Source organism: Sarcophilus harrisii, chromosome 4, assembly GCF_902635505.1.
Source record: "Sarcophilus harrisii chromosome 4, mSarHar1.11, whole genome shotgun sequence".
Taxonomy (NCBI): domain Eukaryota; kingdom Metazoa; phylum Chordata; class Mammalia; order Dasyuromorphia; family Dasyuridae; genus Sarcophilus; species Sarcophilus harrisii.
This window is the reverse complement of record NC_045429.1, coordinates 49,114,717-49,131,245: the sequence shown is the minus strand read 5'-3', so window position 1 is coordinate 49,131,245 and position 16,529 is coordinate 49,114,717. Positions and strand designations below refer to the sequence as shown.

General features: G+C 36.1%; 1 protein-coding gene across 3 annotated transcripts in view; it reads right to left on the bottom strand.

The window, feature by feature from the left end:
* ATF6 (activating transcription factor 6) overlaps window positions 1-16,529 on the bottom strand; it is a 185,183-nt gene that overhangs the window by 166,558 nt on the left and 2,096 nt on the right. For 2 of the 3 annotated variants that reach the window (XM_031936786.1, XM_031936788.1), the window contains exons 2-4: window positions 8,863-8,939; window positions 4,635-4,722; window positions 3,496-3,602 (exon numbers count right to left, since the gene is read on the bottom strand). In XM_031936786.1, coding sequence (XP_031792646.1) covers window positions 3,496-3,602; window positions 4,635-4,722; window positions 8,863-8,939 — 272 coding nt within the window. Of the gene's footprint in view, window positions 1-3,495; window positions 3,603-4,634; window positions 4,723-8,862; window positions 8,940-13,371; window positions 13,406-16,529 lie in introns of those variants that run through there. The other variant, XM_031936787.1, reaches the window with a different exon arrangement.

Genomic DNA, 16,529 nt, shown 5'->3' with positions numbered 1-16,529 from the left:
AATATGGTGGATAATTTTTTAAAACCCACTTCACAGGGAAAAAACCTGAAATATAGCAAATATAAAACATGATTGTGAACCAAAGTTAGTATGTTACCAACCATAGATCTGACTCACCCAGATGCTTCTTCATTCCCTATGTTACCTTCTGTAACCTCTGTGACTCCATTTCTCAGCTCCAGACATTTTTTCTGGCCGTCTCCCATACCTTTGTTCCCTATCTTCATCTGCCTCTCCTGGCTTCCTTCAAGTCCCAACTAATATTCTATCTTCCACAGGAAGCCTTTCTCTATCTCCCTTAATTCTAGTGCCTTCCTGTTGGAATCTTTACAAACTGTTATGCTATTAAAGTTGATAGAGACAATAATTATCTAATTTAGCATGGTTCAATATGATTGATTTGATCTTAGAAGGGAGATATTTTGGGCCAGAACTTGAAACTAGGTACTAAGTACAACTGATAGAAATGATGCTTAGAGAGCTCATAGAAGCAAGAAATATTTAAGTACTCATTGGAGTTCACATGTTTGGGAGATTTCAGGGTTTAGAAAGAGATATCTGAATTCACACCTCCCTTGAAGCTCTTAGGGCCAGAGGGCACGCTGGGAGATATCTCACAATCCCACTTTCAGAGAAGCAGCATAAATACAGCTGCTCCAGTGAGCCACTGGAGAGTTTTTACTTGGGAACATTCCCAGGGGTCAGAGAGGAGCATTCTGGGAGGAAGCCCACAAGCCCTCTCTCTGAGACGAGAGATTCATTGCATCTTCCATCTTGGTGCTGGCTGGAGGCTGAAGAAAGCAGGAGCAAAAGACAAAGCTGCAAGAGCTCTTAGAACCAAGCTGAGAGATAGGTCTCGGAGCTAACCGGGTTATATTGAAGGACACAATAAAAGATCTGAACTTTTATCAGCTGGCTGCGTTTTGGGGTGATTATTTACTTGTAACTGAAACTAAAGCTGCCTCCAGAAAACCTCCCCAAGAAACCCTCTCCCCCAGAGAACTCTTATATTTTAAAGAACAAAAACACCAACATCCTCCCTCCAAAATATAACTTATTTGTACATAATGGTTTGCATGTTTTCTCCCCCATTAGACCATGAGGCTAAACATTGTCTGTGGTTTAAGGAGCTGGACGTGTTTAGCCTAGAGAAAAATGATTTAATTGCCATCCTCAAATACTTGAAGAAAGTTTGCATTTTGGAACAGAGATTAAACTTACTTGGTGCATCTCTGGAAGAAAGGAGAATCAAAACGTACAAGTTACAGGGAGTCAGTCTTTGGCTCAATATAAAAAAGAATTTCCTAAAAACAGAACAGACTCCTTTCTGAGGAAGCAAGTTCCCTCTTAATGAAGATGATAAAGCAAAAGCTATCCAGGATGCTGCCAAGGGCATTTCTTAATGTTCTCATTTAGTAACCTCCACAACTGCTGTGGGATAAATCATCATGTTTGTGCAGATGACCAAAAAAGGTAGCGAGATGGAAATTAAAAGATCTAGATGTATAGCCCCAGTCTCTGCCTTAGCTTCAGCCCTGGTCATCAATTTCTGGACATTTCAAACTGGCATCAAACACATCTTAAATTTGACATGTCAAGAACTGAAATCATTTTTCCCCCTAACTCTTGCTCTTCCAATCTTTCCTATTTCTGTCAAAAGTATCATTGTCCTTCTAGCTTCCCAGGTTCATAATCTCATTGTTTTCTTTAACTCCTCATTTTTCCTCCACCCACTTTCATGAACAGTTGTTAGATCTTGCTGTTTTTGCTTTGAAAATACCTCTTCTATTCACTCTCACATCTACTACTCTAGTACCCATTACCTATTGCCCATATTATTGTGACAGTCTTCTAGCTATATTCCCCCTCATCACTCCAATCCATGCTATTATCTGGGACCAAAGAAATTTTCCTTAAGTGGTAATTTTCCAACAGAGGGTAAGCTCACTATAAGGTATATTTTCATTCTTTATTTCTGTACCCTAGCATCTAGCAGTGCTAGACTACATGCTTAATAAATGCTTGTTGATTAATTGGTGGATATCACTGCTTCAATGATTAGATCAAATTAGAAGTCAGATCAAATGTATTTCAAAACTAAAACTCCATGATTTTATAAAATTAAGGAATAAAAAAAAATTTTAAATATGGAAGGGATGACAATGGGTTCAAAAGAGGCAGATAGGATTCTACTAAAAAGCTATTAGAAATAATCCACAACTTTAGTAAAGTTGTAGGATACAAAATAACCCACATAAATCATCAACTTTCTTATATATCACTAACAAAATCCAACAGTTAGAGTTACAAAGAGAAATTCCATTTAAAGTAACTGCTGATAGTATAAAATATTTGGGAATCTATCTGTCAATGGAAAGTCAGGAACTATATGAGCAAAACTACAAAACACTTTCCACACAAATAAAGTCAGATCTAGCCAACTGGAAAAATATTAAGTGCTCTTGGAAAGGTCAAGCGAATATAATAAAGATGACAATACTACCTAAACTAATCTATTTATTTAGTGCTATACCAATTAGACTCCCAGAAAACTATTTTAATGACCTAGAAAAAATAACAACAAAGTTCATATGGAAAAACAAAAGGTCAAGAATTTCAAGGGAACTAATGAAAAATAAAAATCAAATGAAGGTGGCCTAGCTGTACCAGATCTAAAGTTATATTATAAACCAGCAGTCACCAAAACCATTTGGTATTGGCATTGGTCATCTTGACCTTTGTCTTCCACTAAACTCCAATGACTAACTCAGGAGGAGAGAGCAAAGCAGATGTCTGCACAAAATTTGTGCAAAAAAATTGTGCAAAAAAAAAAAGCACCTCACTCAAATTCAATTCACATACAAGTCAAGCTATCATCATCATGATATAACTGATCCTCTAAGAAAAAAGTATGAACAACAAAAGGATCAAATATAAATGCATGTGTTTGCCATTCTAAGCCCAGCTTTCTAGCCTTATTATATATTACTTCCCTTGACACATGCTATGGTCCAACCAAACAGGCCTACCACTGTCCTTCTCAAAGAGCATTCCATCTCCATGTGCTTGCAGAGGCTGTCCTTCATGCCCAAAAAGCACTCTCTCTTCACCTCTATCTTCTGGAATCTCTAGCTTCTTCAAAGTTCAGCCTAAAAGCCACCTCCTATCTGAGGTATTTCCTGATACCTGATGAGTTCCTCTGTCCCCAGCCACTAGTTTCTCCAAAACTATTCCCTATGTTTATTATGAATATTATTATTTCTATCTGTACAAGATGTCTTTCCCTATAGAAAGTAAGCTCCTTGAGGACAGAAACTGTTTTATTTTTATTTTGTGTACATATCACAGTCTCTGGAAAATAGGTGTTGAAAAAATACTTGTTATTTCAAATCAGATGGAACTCATTCAAGGTGTCTGGATTAGCAAGGTTTTAAAGTGTTGCTTTTCCATTTTTTTTACAAACAGGTCAATGCAAAGGACCAACCAGCTACTTACAGGAACATGCTGGGTTGAAGAATAAGAATCCACTGATTGAGGGGAAGAGACTGAACAGCTTGAGGAATCTGGAGAAAGTGGTTGAGGCTCTTCCTTGATATATTTATCTGTAAAACATGGGGCAGGAGATTTTTCTATCTGGACATTGTAACTTATAGAAGAAAATGAACAAGAGTAAAAATGAATTTCATACTTACATATAAGGAACTTAAACACTGTATTTGTAAAGTTCAACTCCCAAGTGTAAATGTATGTTTAATGCCCAATTTTTATCTTTTTTTTTTCTTTCTTGGGTAAATGTATAATCAAGACATATGTATTTATCATTGTAATACCTTAGATATGGACATTTCATAAATATAGTTGAACTAAGCACAGGCTAATCTGAACCAGTAATTTCTACCTCATATTCAAAATGCAGTTTTTTAACTCAGTTAACTTTAGCACCAATGTAAAATCTTTCATTAGCAAAAATAAAGGGAAAAAATTAGAGAACAGTACTGGATTTTGTAAAACAAAAGAATAAATAACCATTTTAGTTCTAAGAGTCTGTTACCAATATGATCAAGGATGGGTACAAGAGAATAAAAAGGAAATAAAATAAAAAGCATGATCAAGGATTCAAAGTCCAGTTACAATGAAAAGCAAAATTATTTCTCGAACAGAAAACCTGCAAATTTGACAACCTGAAAGGTTTGGGATAAAAAACATCTGTATATATTTTCTAATCTTGTAAATGTTCAGATAAACAATTTAAAGGTCATACTTAATCAGATTTTTTTTTTAAAGTCCCGTCCTTTATGGCAACAGTGCTTCTAATGTAGTCTAGATCAGCACAAGGCATCTACTTCTCTTAGTGACAGCATATTTTTGTCCTGGCATGAATTTTAAATGAATTTATGATATTTGAGAGTTATGACAATCTTATTAATCCTGCAGAAATGTTTTTCTTTTCTTTCTTTTTTCTTTTTTTTTTTGGAATGACAAGTCAGAGAACAAGTAGAATAGAAGACACTATTTCCTTAAACCCACCACCAGAATTCACAACCAGGAAAAATTGAGCTGATGTACCATGAAATAACCCACAAGTCAATCTTGTTTATATAGCTCATTACAAATAAAATGTGGCAAATCATTACCTGTACAAGATTGGTTGGAAATCCCCCATGGGTCTGAGTCCCAAGGCATCAAATCCAAATCAAAGCCAAGATTATAGAAATTGTTTTCCTGTAGGTTACAAATCAGCAAAAGAAATTAAGAAAAGTAAAATACAAATCATTGTCCAACAAAGCATCAGAAATAACATGCCAAAAATCATATAAAATTTATATCACCCAAATAGAAAGAAAGGGGTTTTTCAGATGATCCAATCACATCTTGCAACAGCACTTATAAGATCTGCAGCATGATATTAATGAGATCAAGGCTACACATTTAATCATCACCTAAAAGTGAGTCCACAAAGTTGACAAATTTCATTGAGTGAAAACCTAACCTTCTTTGCCTTATTACATTTCTCCAATTCCTACTTATCTGGATACATCAATAAGTAAATACAAGTTGATTTTTGAAGGGAGGATTAAAAACCCAGAAGGCTTAAGAGAGAATATGAGAACTTATTATTCTTGCACTGTGTTCAAAAATAAAATACGTGGAATATAAGCAAACCAATACATCAAAATGTAGTTATCAAAATACTTTTTACAAGCAAACTGATGGACCTCAGGCTAAGAATTGCTTTCCTAGAAGTAAAAGGAAGTCACTTGAAAGTTTTTGAACAGAGGTCACAGGATCACAGATTTAAAGCCAAATGAGATTTTTAGAGGTCACCTAGAAAGTAACATGGTCAGATCCATGCCTTAGGAAAATCATTTTGGCAGTTATTTAAGGAGAAAAGAAACTGAGAGCAAGAAGACCAATTAGCTGACCATTCAAATAAGGGATAACACATTCCTAAATTAAGACAATGACTCTATGAGTAGAGGTATGAGGCAAGAGAAAAAGAATAAAAAACACTTGGTTCTAAAGAAACAAATGAGAAAGCAACACAAATGGCAATTTTATAACTACCATTCTAAATTTTATACTTAAAAACTTGTAAGTAAAATAAATTCATGGTTTTATATATACTCCTCTTTTTTGTTCTCTGAATACTAAAATATTCATATTTGTTGATGTTAAATTCAAAATTTCTAAAAACTTGTTTTAAAAATCAACACAAGGAAACTGAATGTGAGGTGTTAGAGAGTAGAAAAAGTAAAGGATAACCTGAGGTTACAGCTGGGTGGCTCAGTGAATAGGACTCTAGCCTAGAATCAAGAAGACCTGAGTCCAAAACTGCCCTCAGACACTTACTAGCTGTGTAACCCTGAGCAAGTCACATCACCCTGTTTGCCTCAGTTCCTCTTCTGTAAAATAAGTTGGAGAAGGAAATGGCAAACCACCGCAGCATCCCTGCCGAGAAAATCCCAAGAGGCTTCAGAAAGAGTCAGCTATGACTGAAAACAACTAAAGTGAGGTTACAAACCTGGATAACTGAGAAAATGAGGATACTATTGAGTATCCTCAATAAAACTAGCGAATTTTAGAGGGGAAAAGGCATGTTCAATTTGAGATTTTGATGAATATGCAGGTAAAGACATAGAGCATGTATTTGGTGATCTGGGACTCAAGCTCCAGCAAGAGATTAGAATAGATACATAAATTTAGAAATCGCATATATGGAGAAGATCATCAAAGTCATATGAATTAATGAGCTGTCACTGAACAGAGAGTATAAGGTGAGGAGGAGGCTCAGGCAGAACCTGAAAGAGACATCCATGCTAACTTGGGGAGGAAGGGGGAGGAGAAGAAGAAACTAAAGAAAAATATTCTAATAGACAAAGAACAGTGTTGTGAAAGCAATCAGAAGAGAGAGTAGCCAAAAGAAATAAATAAGCTAGAGAATCAAAAGGTGCAGACAAAACAAGGAAAATCAAACTGAGAAAAGATCATCTGATTTAGCAGTTGAGAGCTCTCTGGTAATCTTAGAGAGAAGTGGGTAGAATGATAGAGACAAAAACTTGATTTTACAGAGTTAATGAATAGTGAGAAAATAGTCTATTCTAGAAGTCTGGCAATGAAAGGAAAGAGAAACAGGATGATAGCCTAGGAAGATGACTAGGTCAAGGAAAGTACTATGAATGGGAAAAGACTTGGGAAGAAATAACTTGAAGAAAGTTCTCTAGGAGGAAAGATCCTGGAAGAAAGGGGATAAAGTAACAAGAAATAATTATTGTGGAATCAATGATGAATGTACTAAGAGAAATTAAATAGCAAAACTAAAATAAAATTTAACTTCTTTCTATTATTTTTGGGTTTGGTTTTCATAAGAATTTAACAGCTACTTATTGTTATTAAACCTATAAACACATAGATGAAAATCCAGGGCAGCATAATGAAAATTTTAAAGTGCTGTCCTTGCTTATAAAGGAATAAGAATGTGAGTGGATCAGGACAATTTCACCACCATTACAAAAACAATAATTCTCAAATCTGCCTTTTCCAGAGTCTACTTAGTGCTCTCCAAGCAAAGAATCAGTTCCCACAATTTCCTAATTCTGTTCCCTTTTCAAGATAGAAATGCTATTTTCTCTCTCTTCATAATCCTGTAAGTTTAAATCCTACCTAAGCCCAGGCTAAATGTCACTTCCTTCACACAATCTTCCCTGACAAACCTTTTAACCAAAAGTAAAGCCCTTCCTCTTATGAACTTATAGCACTTCCCAATAAACCATTATCCCCTGTAAGGTGCTTTGGTCTATTTTATCTCTCCTGGCTCAGAAGTCAACTCCTCAAGGACAGAGAACATTTATCTTTAGCTTGTACTCCCTTCTCAGGGCTCAGGGCAATGCCTTGCACATTACAAATGATAAAGTTCTACTGCATTAAATGTTCTACCCACTAGGATCCAGCTGCCCACCTTCACCTTTTCAGGTTAAGAATATCTACAGGTAAGAGAATAAGTTATATTTCGTGATTAATTTAAATACTAACCAATATATCTTTAATATGGTACTTAGGTCTTCAATACTGCTGTTAAAGGAAGAGGCATATGAGACGTTCAAAAGGACAAGCATTCTGGCATAAAGGCTTCATGAGCCCTTTTCAGGGGGCTCATCCATCTTTAGGGGCCACCTGATTTAACTAATCCTCACCTGTGGCTCCTAGAAGCCATAGCATCCACAGCAGCCACCCCAGATAAACCATCTAAACCAGGCTAAGAATAACTTATGTGTCTCAAATTTGTCTGTGAATTGGAGGAATGTCTACCCCACTTGCAAAGACTTCGCTCAGCAGAATGGACAGATAGGACAATTTGTTCCAATGGCCATGAAGATGGGTGAGGCAGGCGCTGGAGTGCAAAAAATAGAGGTGCTGGTCAGACATCAAAGATGCCAAGGTCATCACTGCATCCTGGGCCATCATCGGTCATGTTGACTTTTGTCTTGTCACTGGACTTTGATCACTCAGGAAGAAAGTGAAGCTGATGATTTTGTGAAATTCTACCTCACATAAAACCAATTCACACCAGAGTCAAGACACATTACTCCCATAATGCCACTAGCCCTCCTCAAAAATGAAGAACAAACAAGAAAAGAAGAAATAGTGACAGTATGATAGAAAGTATTTTTATGGTGAGGAGAAAATCCTTCCTTACACATGTAATTATTACTGAACACTATTAAATAGATAATGTGAAAGTAAACTTACTTTCAGCAGCAGACAACTGAAAAGCAATTTAGTGGTATAACCTGAGGAATCCAGGTCTTCTGATTCTAGGGCTCATTCTTTCTACTATCCAAATCATGTCAAACTCCAGTAGTATCTGGGGCTACTAACCACATATATGGATTCCCAAGGGGTTCATGGTGACTTTTAAAATACAATGTCAAATGTGTATCCCAATTCCATTTTCATCTGGCCCAGATCAATGTTTGACATGTATCACCCTGTATCACATCACATTTAATAAATGCATGACTGATTCTGTTTTTAATTTTTAAATGACAAACTGATTTACACAGTATTCTAACAGCCTAAATTAATGGATTTTAGAATTAGAAGTAAAATCCACTTTTATGTTATAGATAAAGAAGCTAATGCCAAGACACCTTAGATGAGTAACCAAAGGTTACACAGATAACAGGAGAACAGGGATTTGAACTTGTTTCCCTGACTTCAAATCCAGCGCTCCTCCCATGATATTCATGAATTGAAAGTTAGCCTAAAAATCTAAATCTGCTATTCTGAAATCTCTGAATAATTAGGATAAGGATCCAATGTCATTTTGAATAACATAATATTTCTCCTCTACCAAATACTTACATAAGTTTCATTCTCTATGTCCAGCTGCAACTCATCTGTGTCCATTAAATCCCCAAGTTCAGCAAAAAGGGTTGAATCTATGAATAGAGGGAAAAGAAAAAGATTACTTGATTGGGTGATCTAAGAAAAAAAAAAAAAAGGTTACAACTTCATTATGCCAATTGCGCTACTCCAAATATCAGTTATTATCATACCCTAACATCTTTAACTTAGAATTTACACTTTTCCAAGCTACTCAGGTAAGTTACAGCATCTCATTTTCTCAGTTTTTTTCATTATAAAAAGAGAAAATAATTCACCAAGGGACTAAGGACTGAGGGAAAGAAAAGTTGAAGATAGTTACCAAGTCCATGGGATTACTGAGAGGGTTTCTAAAAGGACTTATAATCACTGTTAACACCTAATGTGTATGTGACCCTTTAAAAAGGGGGGCTACCAAGTCCTTTTGTACATTGTCAAGTTGGAGTTTCACGTCTTCAGTCAAGACTCATTTCAAGCACCACCTTGTTCAGGAAACCCTGCAGATTAACTACTTTCCACCGAATTTTCTGCATACCTCTTTGTACATGTTATTTCACTTATTAAAAAGTTAAGTTTCCTGTGGGCAGGGACTGTTTCATTTTTGTATCCTTAATATTTAATAAAGTGAATAATAAATAGGAATAGACTCATTATTGATACAGTAATTATCCCTGAATCAATTGTCTGTGTATAATCATACTACAGATTTGTCAAGGCAATGAACAAAATTAATAAAAATAAAAGAATGATAAAAATACAACTAAAATAACTCAACCCTTCCATTTAAATGAGCAATTAATAATGAAAATGTGAAATAAATCCCAAAATGGCACTGTTTTTAATCAATGAAAATCGATTGCAACAACAAAAAGGCCAAAAGTGCCCAGAAAATGCAGTTAGTAAACACTTTTGGCTTGCCAAGCAAAAAGAGAGGGTGGCTAGCCAAAGGCAAAAAATCTGGTTTAGACAATTCAACAAACACTTCTCTATTTAAAAAAGAGAGAGACTGAAAGTAACAAAGAATGATAAGCAATAATGTCAATTATGACAGGCAGTATTGTCTCATAAAGCAGAGAAGTGGTAGAGGGTAAAACAAGTCTACAGAAAAAATTAGCAAAAGATTTAGCTAAACAAAGTTATCTCAAAGGGATTTAAAATAAAAATCAGAGCATAACAATAAAAGTGAAAAAGAACTATAAAGATTACTATAACTAAATATTTTCCATCAAGGACAATGGAACTCCTATATTAGAACCCAATCAATCACATCTTTAAATATGCTTATAGAAAAGATTGAAATGGCAATGATAAGAACAAGGATGAAAAAAGTATACACAGAGATGTGTACTACAGGAGATGCAATTGTCAAAGCACTGGGAGACTGATATTCAAGGTATTTAAAGAAAAATAATATACCAAAAACCTGGAAAAACAATCTCAAATCAAATAGTTAAAGAATGACTATTACCCACATTATGACATAAAGTTTGTTAGGAGCGGGGGAGTCAGGAGAACTCTGGAAGGTGGGAGATTTGGGGGGAAAAGGAGATAATATAGACAAACAAATTTGGTTCAGGGTGGATTTGGAGGAGGAAAGTAAAGTTCCTTTAAGGGTCCCAAAATTCCCATAGAAACAAAGTAACATCTTTTTAGTAACAACCTTCTTTTGGCATTGTTATATGGCTGCAAAACATCAAATACAAAAATCTCCAAAGAATTAAAAAGAATATTAACCAGAGGGTAATGGAAAGGTACTAGGTGGGTGCAAAGAAGATGCAACATATAATCAATAAGGAACTCTAAAGAATAATATTTGTAAAAAATATTATCAAAGAAAGGTATGAAAGGAATGGCGGGAAAGGGCTGGTCACATAAGATGGACATTTAAAGTACTCCACTAGAAACTACTAACATCAGGAAAAAACAAACACACTGGGTGGATACTCTCTGACAAACTTACAAGAAAAAACAGACAAAAGTCAAAAAGGATAGAAAAGCAGAGATGACCTGCATCATTGAAGAGAACTTCCAAATCACTGAGATCAACTTTTGATCCCTTAGGCTCCCTCTGTCTTCCATTCTCAATAAAATTCTTGCTAGTTGCCATTATATTCCTCCTATTCGACATAAAAATCACCCTCTTCCTACCATCCAACTGTCAACTATCAATACTATACTTGCCCTATCACACTCCCTCATCGTCCTACTCATGGGCAGCCTAGCATACGAATGGTTCCAAAAAGGTCTTGAATGGACCGAATAGGTTTATAATCTTAATTAGATATATTTATTGATCACCTCTATGTGCCAAATATTGTTGGGGTACTCTGAGAAAGTATCACTAAAACAAATTATACCTTTAAGGAGTTGTAATGGTAGATAATTATTCTACTTCATTTAATGTTAGCAAAATTTGTCTTGCTGAATTTAACATTTAAAGAAAGTTAACCTAAGTTCATGGAAGAAAATCAAGGTGTTCATCAGTCTGGAAAAGGAAATCTATAAAACAATGAAAAATGGGTACATTTAATTTGGATGCAATGCCAGAGCAGAGATAGGAAAGAGCTACAAAGAATGCTGTGCTTTAATAAACTACTTTATTATCATTAGGGCATGCCATCAGTTAATTCCATATCTGCCATTTCTATGAGTCTTTCAAGTCTGTAAAACATTTTAAGTATATTTCATTTGGTCTTCAAAATAACAATGGGCAACAGTTACTATAGTTATTTTTATCTCTATTTTATACATTGTAGAGGACCGCAGATTTTGGTGAACTCTGAGAAAAGTACACTTGAAGCAAAGATACTTACAAGCAGGGTATTAACTCAATGTGATTAATGAGATGATGGTTCTCTAGTTCACATATACTTAATACCTATTACTGTGATATAACAGTTCTCTACTTCACACATACTTAGTGTGCTGTAATGATGTAATCATACTGAGGATTTAAGGGCTGAGAGGACTGGAAATAGAGACATTTATCTTTGACCATCCTCCTGGTGGCTCTCCTGCCTCCTGTACTCCTCCACTAAGATCAAGGCTGGTCCCAAGATTCTCCAGAGAGCTAGCACAGACATTACATTTTGGCACCCACGTGCTCAAGCTCCATCTCAGACTCCAGACTCCAGAGAGATCCTCAAGAAAGCTATCCCGGGCATGAGGAAGCTGAGGCTTAGAAAAACTAAGTGAAATATTTCCCTAGAGACACAGAGCTTTCCCTGAAAAAGAGTGGGGAGGAAAACTACTTATGACCATACACTAAATACGTATCATAATGAGCAACAAAAATACACAGAAAAAGAAAAGAATAGTAGTACGAGTTTTTAATCTTGAGTTACATTAACTTTTTTTTTTATTCTGATAATTGGTTTCCATTGTAATCCTATGCCAAAGGGGTCCATGAGACCCCCCCCCCAAAAAAGTCAAGAATATCTGTAGCAGAAACATCCAAAAGTACATAGAGACAAAAATCTAAGAAAAAAACTGATAATAAAAATCATTGCTTCAAATATCTACATGTGGGGGTCCCAATTAGTACAAATAACTCCTGTGAAATGACTAAATATGGTCGAATTCACATTATTCAAAAATCACAATTACATAAAATACGGTCATTTCACCCAGCTGAAATATGTAAACTAAAAAATGCAACATCTTCATTGCATTCATTATTCACACTAATCAGCAGTTAACTGCATGTGCAAATTAACAAATAATAGGTTTTTTAAAAAGCTTACAGAAATAGATTTCCTAATACAAGGGTGTAGAATGTCCTACAGAGCCATAAGATTCTCAACATCATTTGCTAAGGCAACGGCAGGCAAATGCCATTAGGCATAGTTAGGTAGGACAACCTTCCACTGCTTGAGTTGTATAAATTGATAATTCTGTATGACCTGCTGATGCATTATAAATATCCAAATGGCCCTTGGCAGAAAAAAAGATCCCTATCCTTGTCTTAATAAAAGGAGGCAAATATAATCACATAAATCAAAGCTATTATTGAGACTTGATGGGCTAAAACCCAAAATTGGAATTTGACTAGAAAAATAAAATTTTTATAAAACAAACAGAACAGGTAAAACCTGTGTCTATTTGTGGCTAACAGTATGTGGTGCTAGTATTATTATGTATTAACATTTTATCATCATATGGGAACTCCTGTTTGAGAGATTACCTCTATCACTACACTTTAGAATCTTAAAGAACTGCCTGAAGCAGGAATGCCAAACTCAAGAACAACATATTAACATGATTTAGGCTGAATTGTATTTTTATTTATTTTACTGCATTCCCCTAATCTCTGGACCAGGAATCTTACATGAGAAAATCCAGTAACCAGGGAAGTGAAGAACAGTGGATAATATTTGGCTCACTACTAATGAAGACAGAAAAAGCAAAATTGTTATAAGGAGCATACACAGAGCAGTTGCACAGAGTCTAGGAAATAGGTCCCAAGCACACCTAAAAAGTACGATATACCAGAGACTGAGGGCTTCATTTATCTGGGCACATACTTGGAACTTCTTTCTATCAACAGTTGGGCAGCTAATAATCTCTTGATCTGAAAATAATAATTTGCTCAGTTAGTGAACAGGCATGTAGTAAGCACCTACTGTTATACTAAGCACTGTGATAAACACAGAGATATTTAAAAAGGCAAAGAGAGTCCAGCCCCTGTGTTCCAGGAGCCCAAAGCCTAATGGGAGAGACAGAAACAACTATGCACAAACAGGATTAGTGCAAGATAAAAAGGATAGGACAAACAAAGAGAAAGCACTGGCATTAAGACAGCAGGAAAAGTTCCTATAGAAGGCAGAATTGTAGGAGCAGGAGGCAGAGATGATGAGGGAAAGTATTCTAGGTTTAAGGGATAGTCAATGATAAATTCCAAAGTCAAGTGATGGAGAGTCTTAGTCTAGGAGTCTACTGTTAGTAAATTACAGAATATGTAGAGGGAGTCCCGTGTAGGAAGATTGGAAAAGGCAGGATAAAAACATATTACAAAGAGCTTTGAAGGCCAAACAGAGCTAGAGTGATAGGGAGTTGACAGGAGGTGGAGCATGGTCAGATCTGAGCTTTAGGAAGATTAATCTGATAGCCAGGTGGAGGATAGACTACAGCACAAAAACCTGAGGCAGAGGGACAACCAGAAGGCTACTGCAGTCGTCCAGACATGGAGTGATAAAAGCATGGCCCAAGAAAGCATCAGTTGTAAAGGAGAGAAAAGGCCATCTATGAGCGATGTTACACAGGCAGAATCAATCATTTTGGCAAGATATTTATTGGGTATTAAGTGTGAGAGAGAGTAAGGAGTAAAGGATGACACCTAGGTTGGAACCTGAGTGACTGGAAAAACGGTGATGTCCTCCAGGGAAAGAGGAAAGTAAGGAAGAAGGAGGGGCTTGGAGGAAAACAGAGTTCAAATGTCTATGGGTCAATGAATGTGAGAAGTTTAATAGGCAGGTGTAGATGTCAGAATGGAGATGAGAGAGCAGAACTGGATAAGCAAGTATGAGAATCATCAGCATAGAGAGGATAATTTAACCCATGGAACGAAGGAGATCTCCAAGTGACACAGAAGAGAACCTATGACCCGGGTGGGTAGGAGGGAGTGGCCAATTAGGGGGTATGGCCTGGAGAAAGAACTAGCAAAAGGAAACTCTTCTGGATCTGTCACCACAGAGAGGAAATTGTGCTAGGATATAAAGGAGAAGGAACCTTGTGGGGAATCAATCAATCTAGAAACATTTATAAAGCACCTACTATGTGCTTCAGCATCTGCTGGGAATTGTGCCAGACAATCCAGACACATTCAGGGCACAGGCATCTGAACTCCAGGATATTATCTGGGGCAGGAGGTAACTTGCACAAAGTAAATACAAAACATCTTATTCTTAGAGCAATGATTTTTTTTTTGAGGCAACTGGGGTCAAGTGACTTGCCCAAGGTCCCACAGTTAGGAAGCGTTAAGTGTCTTGAGGTCTGAATACCTTGCTGTGATCTTCACATAATACATGCAAAGTAATTTGGGGACACAAGAAGCTAGGGGAAACAGGAAAAGCCTCAGGTAAGTGGTGACATGAGTTGGCTCTGAAGGTAGCTAGACAGTTTAAAGGCAGAAGTGGAAAGAAGTGGATTCCAGACCAAGGGCAAAGAAAGGAGAGATGCTAAATGGGGTATGTGGAACAGGGAGTTCCTCAATCTGGCTGAATCTCCAGAGGGCATGAAGAGGAGTCATATACAAACATTCTGGACAGACTGGCTTCAGCCCAAGGGTTCTCAAACTTTTTTTGTGTCCTTTGACATAAAAGGATCAAAAGAAATAATATTTATAAAGCACTTAGCAAACCAAGTGAAGCCCATGGATGCCTTCTCAGGGAAAAGGTTTTTAAATGCATAAAGCAAAATACACAAGACTATCAAAGAACCAATTATATTGAAATACATTAACATTTAAAAAAAACAAGTTCAAAGGCTTCAGGTTAAAAACTTCTGCTTTAGCCAGATTGTAAAGAACTTTAAATGGCAAACAGAAGAGATTATATTTGATAACAGGGTCCAGAGAGAGCCCCAGGAGCTTTCTGAGCAAGGAAGTGACATGGTCACACCTATCCTTTAAAATGATGACTCTGCTAGGAGTGAGGATAAAAAAGATTCGTGGCAGAGAATCCAATGGAGAGGCTATTAAAATAATCCAAATAACATGTATACTTATATTGTATGTAATTTATACTTTAACATATTTAACATGTATTGGTCAACCTGCCATCTGGGGGGAAGGAGGAGAAAAATTGGAACAAAAGATTTGGCAGTTGTCAATGCTGTAAAATTACCCATGCATATAACTTGTAAACAAAGAGCTATTAAAAAAAAAAAAAAAAAAAAAAAACAATCCAAATAAGAGGTATAAAGATTTGAATCAGAATGGAAACTAACAAGTTGGAGATTTAGGGTGGCTGAGAGGGATATGGTGGAAGTAACCAGATAATATTTGGCTAGAATTTGCACAAGGGAAAATGAGAGAGAAGTAGTGATGAGGACTCCAAGCAAAGAAACCATTCCTCAGTTTGTGATAGAAAATGGAGAGAAAAGTAGATATAATCTGAAAATTTTTAAATTTTTGAGAGCACATTTCCAAGAATTTGAAGGAAAGGTAAGTAGCCTCCCATAAAAAACAATTCTATGACGGAAGTCAAATCTAGAAAGAATGGACAACTCCAAATATACTTCTATATACACAAAAAGAAACCATTCTGATGAGGAAGAAAAGAGGGAGTTAGTTCCTAAAAGAAGGATTCAGAAGGAACTCACCAATCAACTCAGATTTTTTTTAAAGATATCTACAAAAAAAAAAAATTGAAAGCAAGGACAAGTTAAAGAAAGTGAATTAAAAAATACTGCAGAAGCTCATAAGAAATGAAGGCTAGAAAGAAAAATCTAAGAACAAAAAGAAGGGTTTAACAACATCAAGAAAAAAATGAGGATCAAAAAACAAAAATCCCTGATCAGGGTGCTTTAAGTAATGACAAATGAGGCCTAAGAAAGGACTATGCTGCTTAATTCTTAGAACATTTCTGTTCTTTCCTCTAAGAATGAAGTTTGCACTGGAAGGAATGCTACAAATAACCAGGGATTGA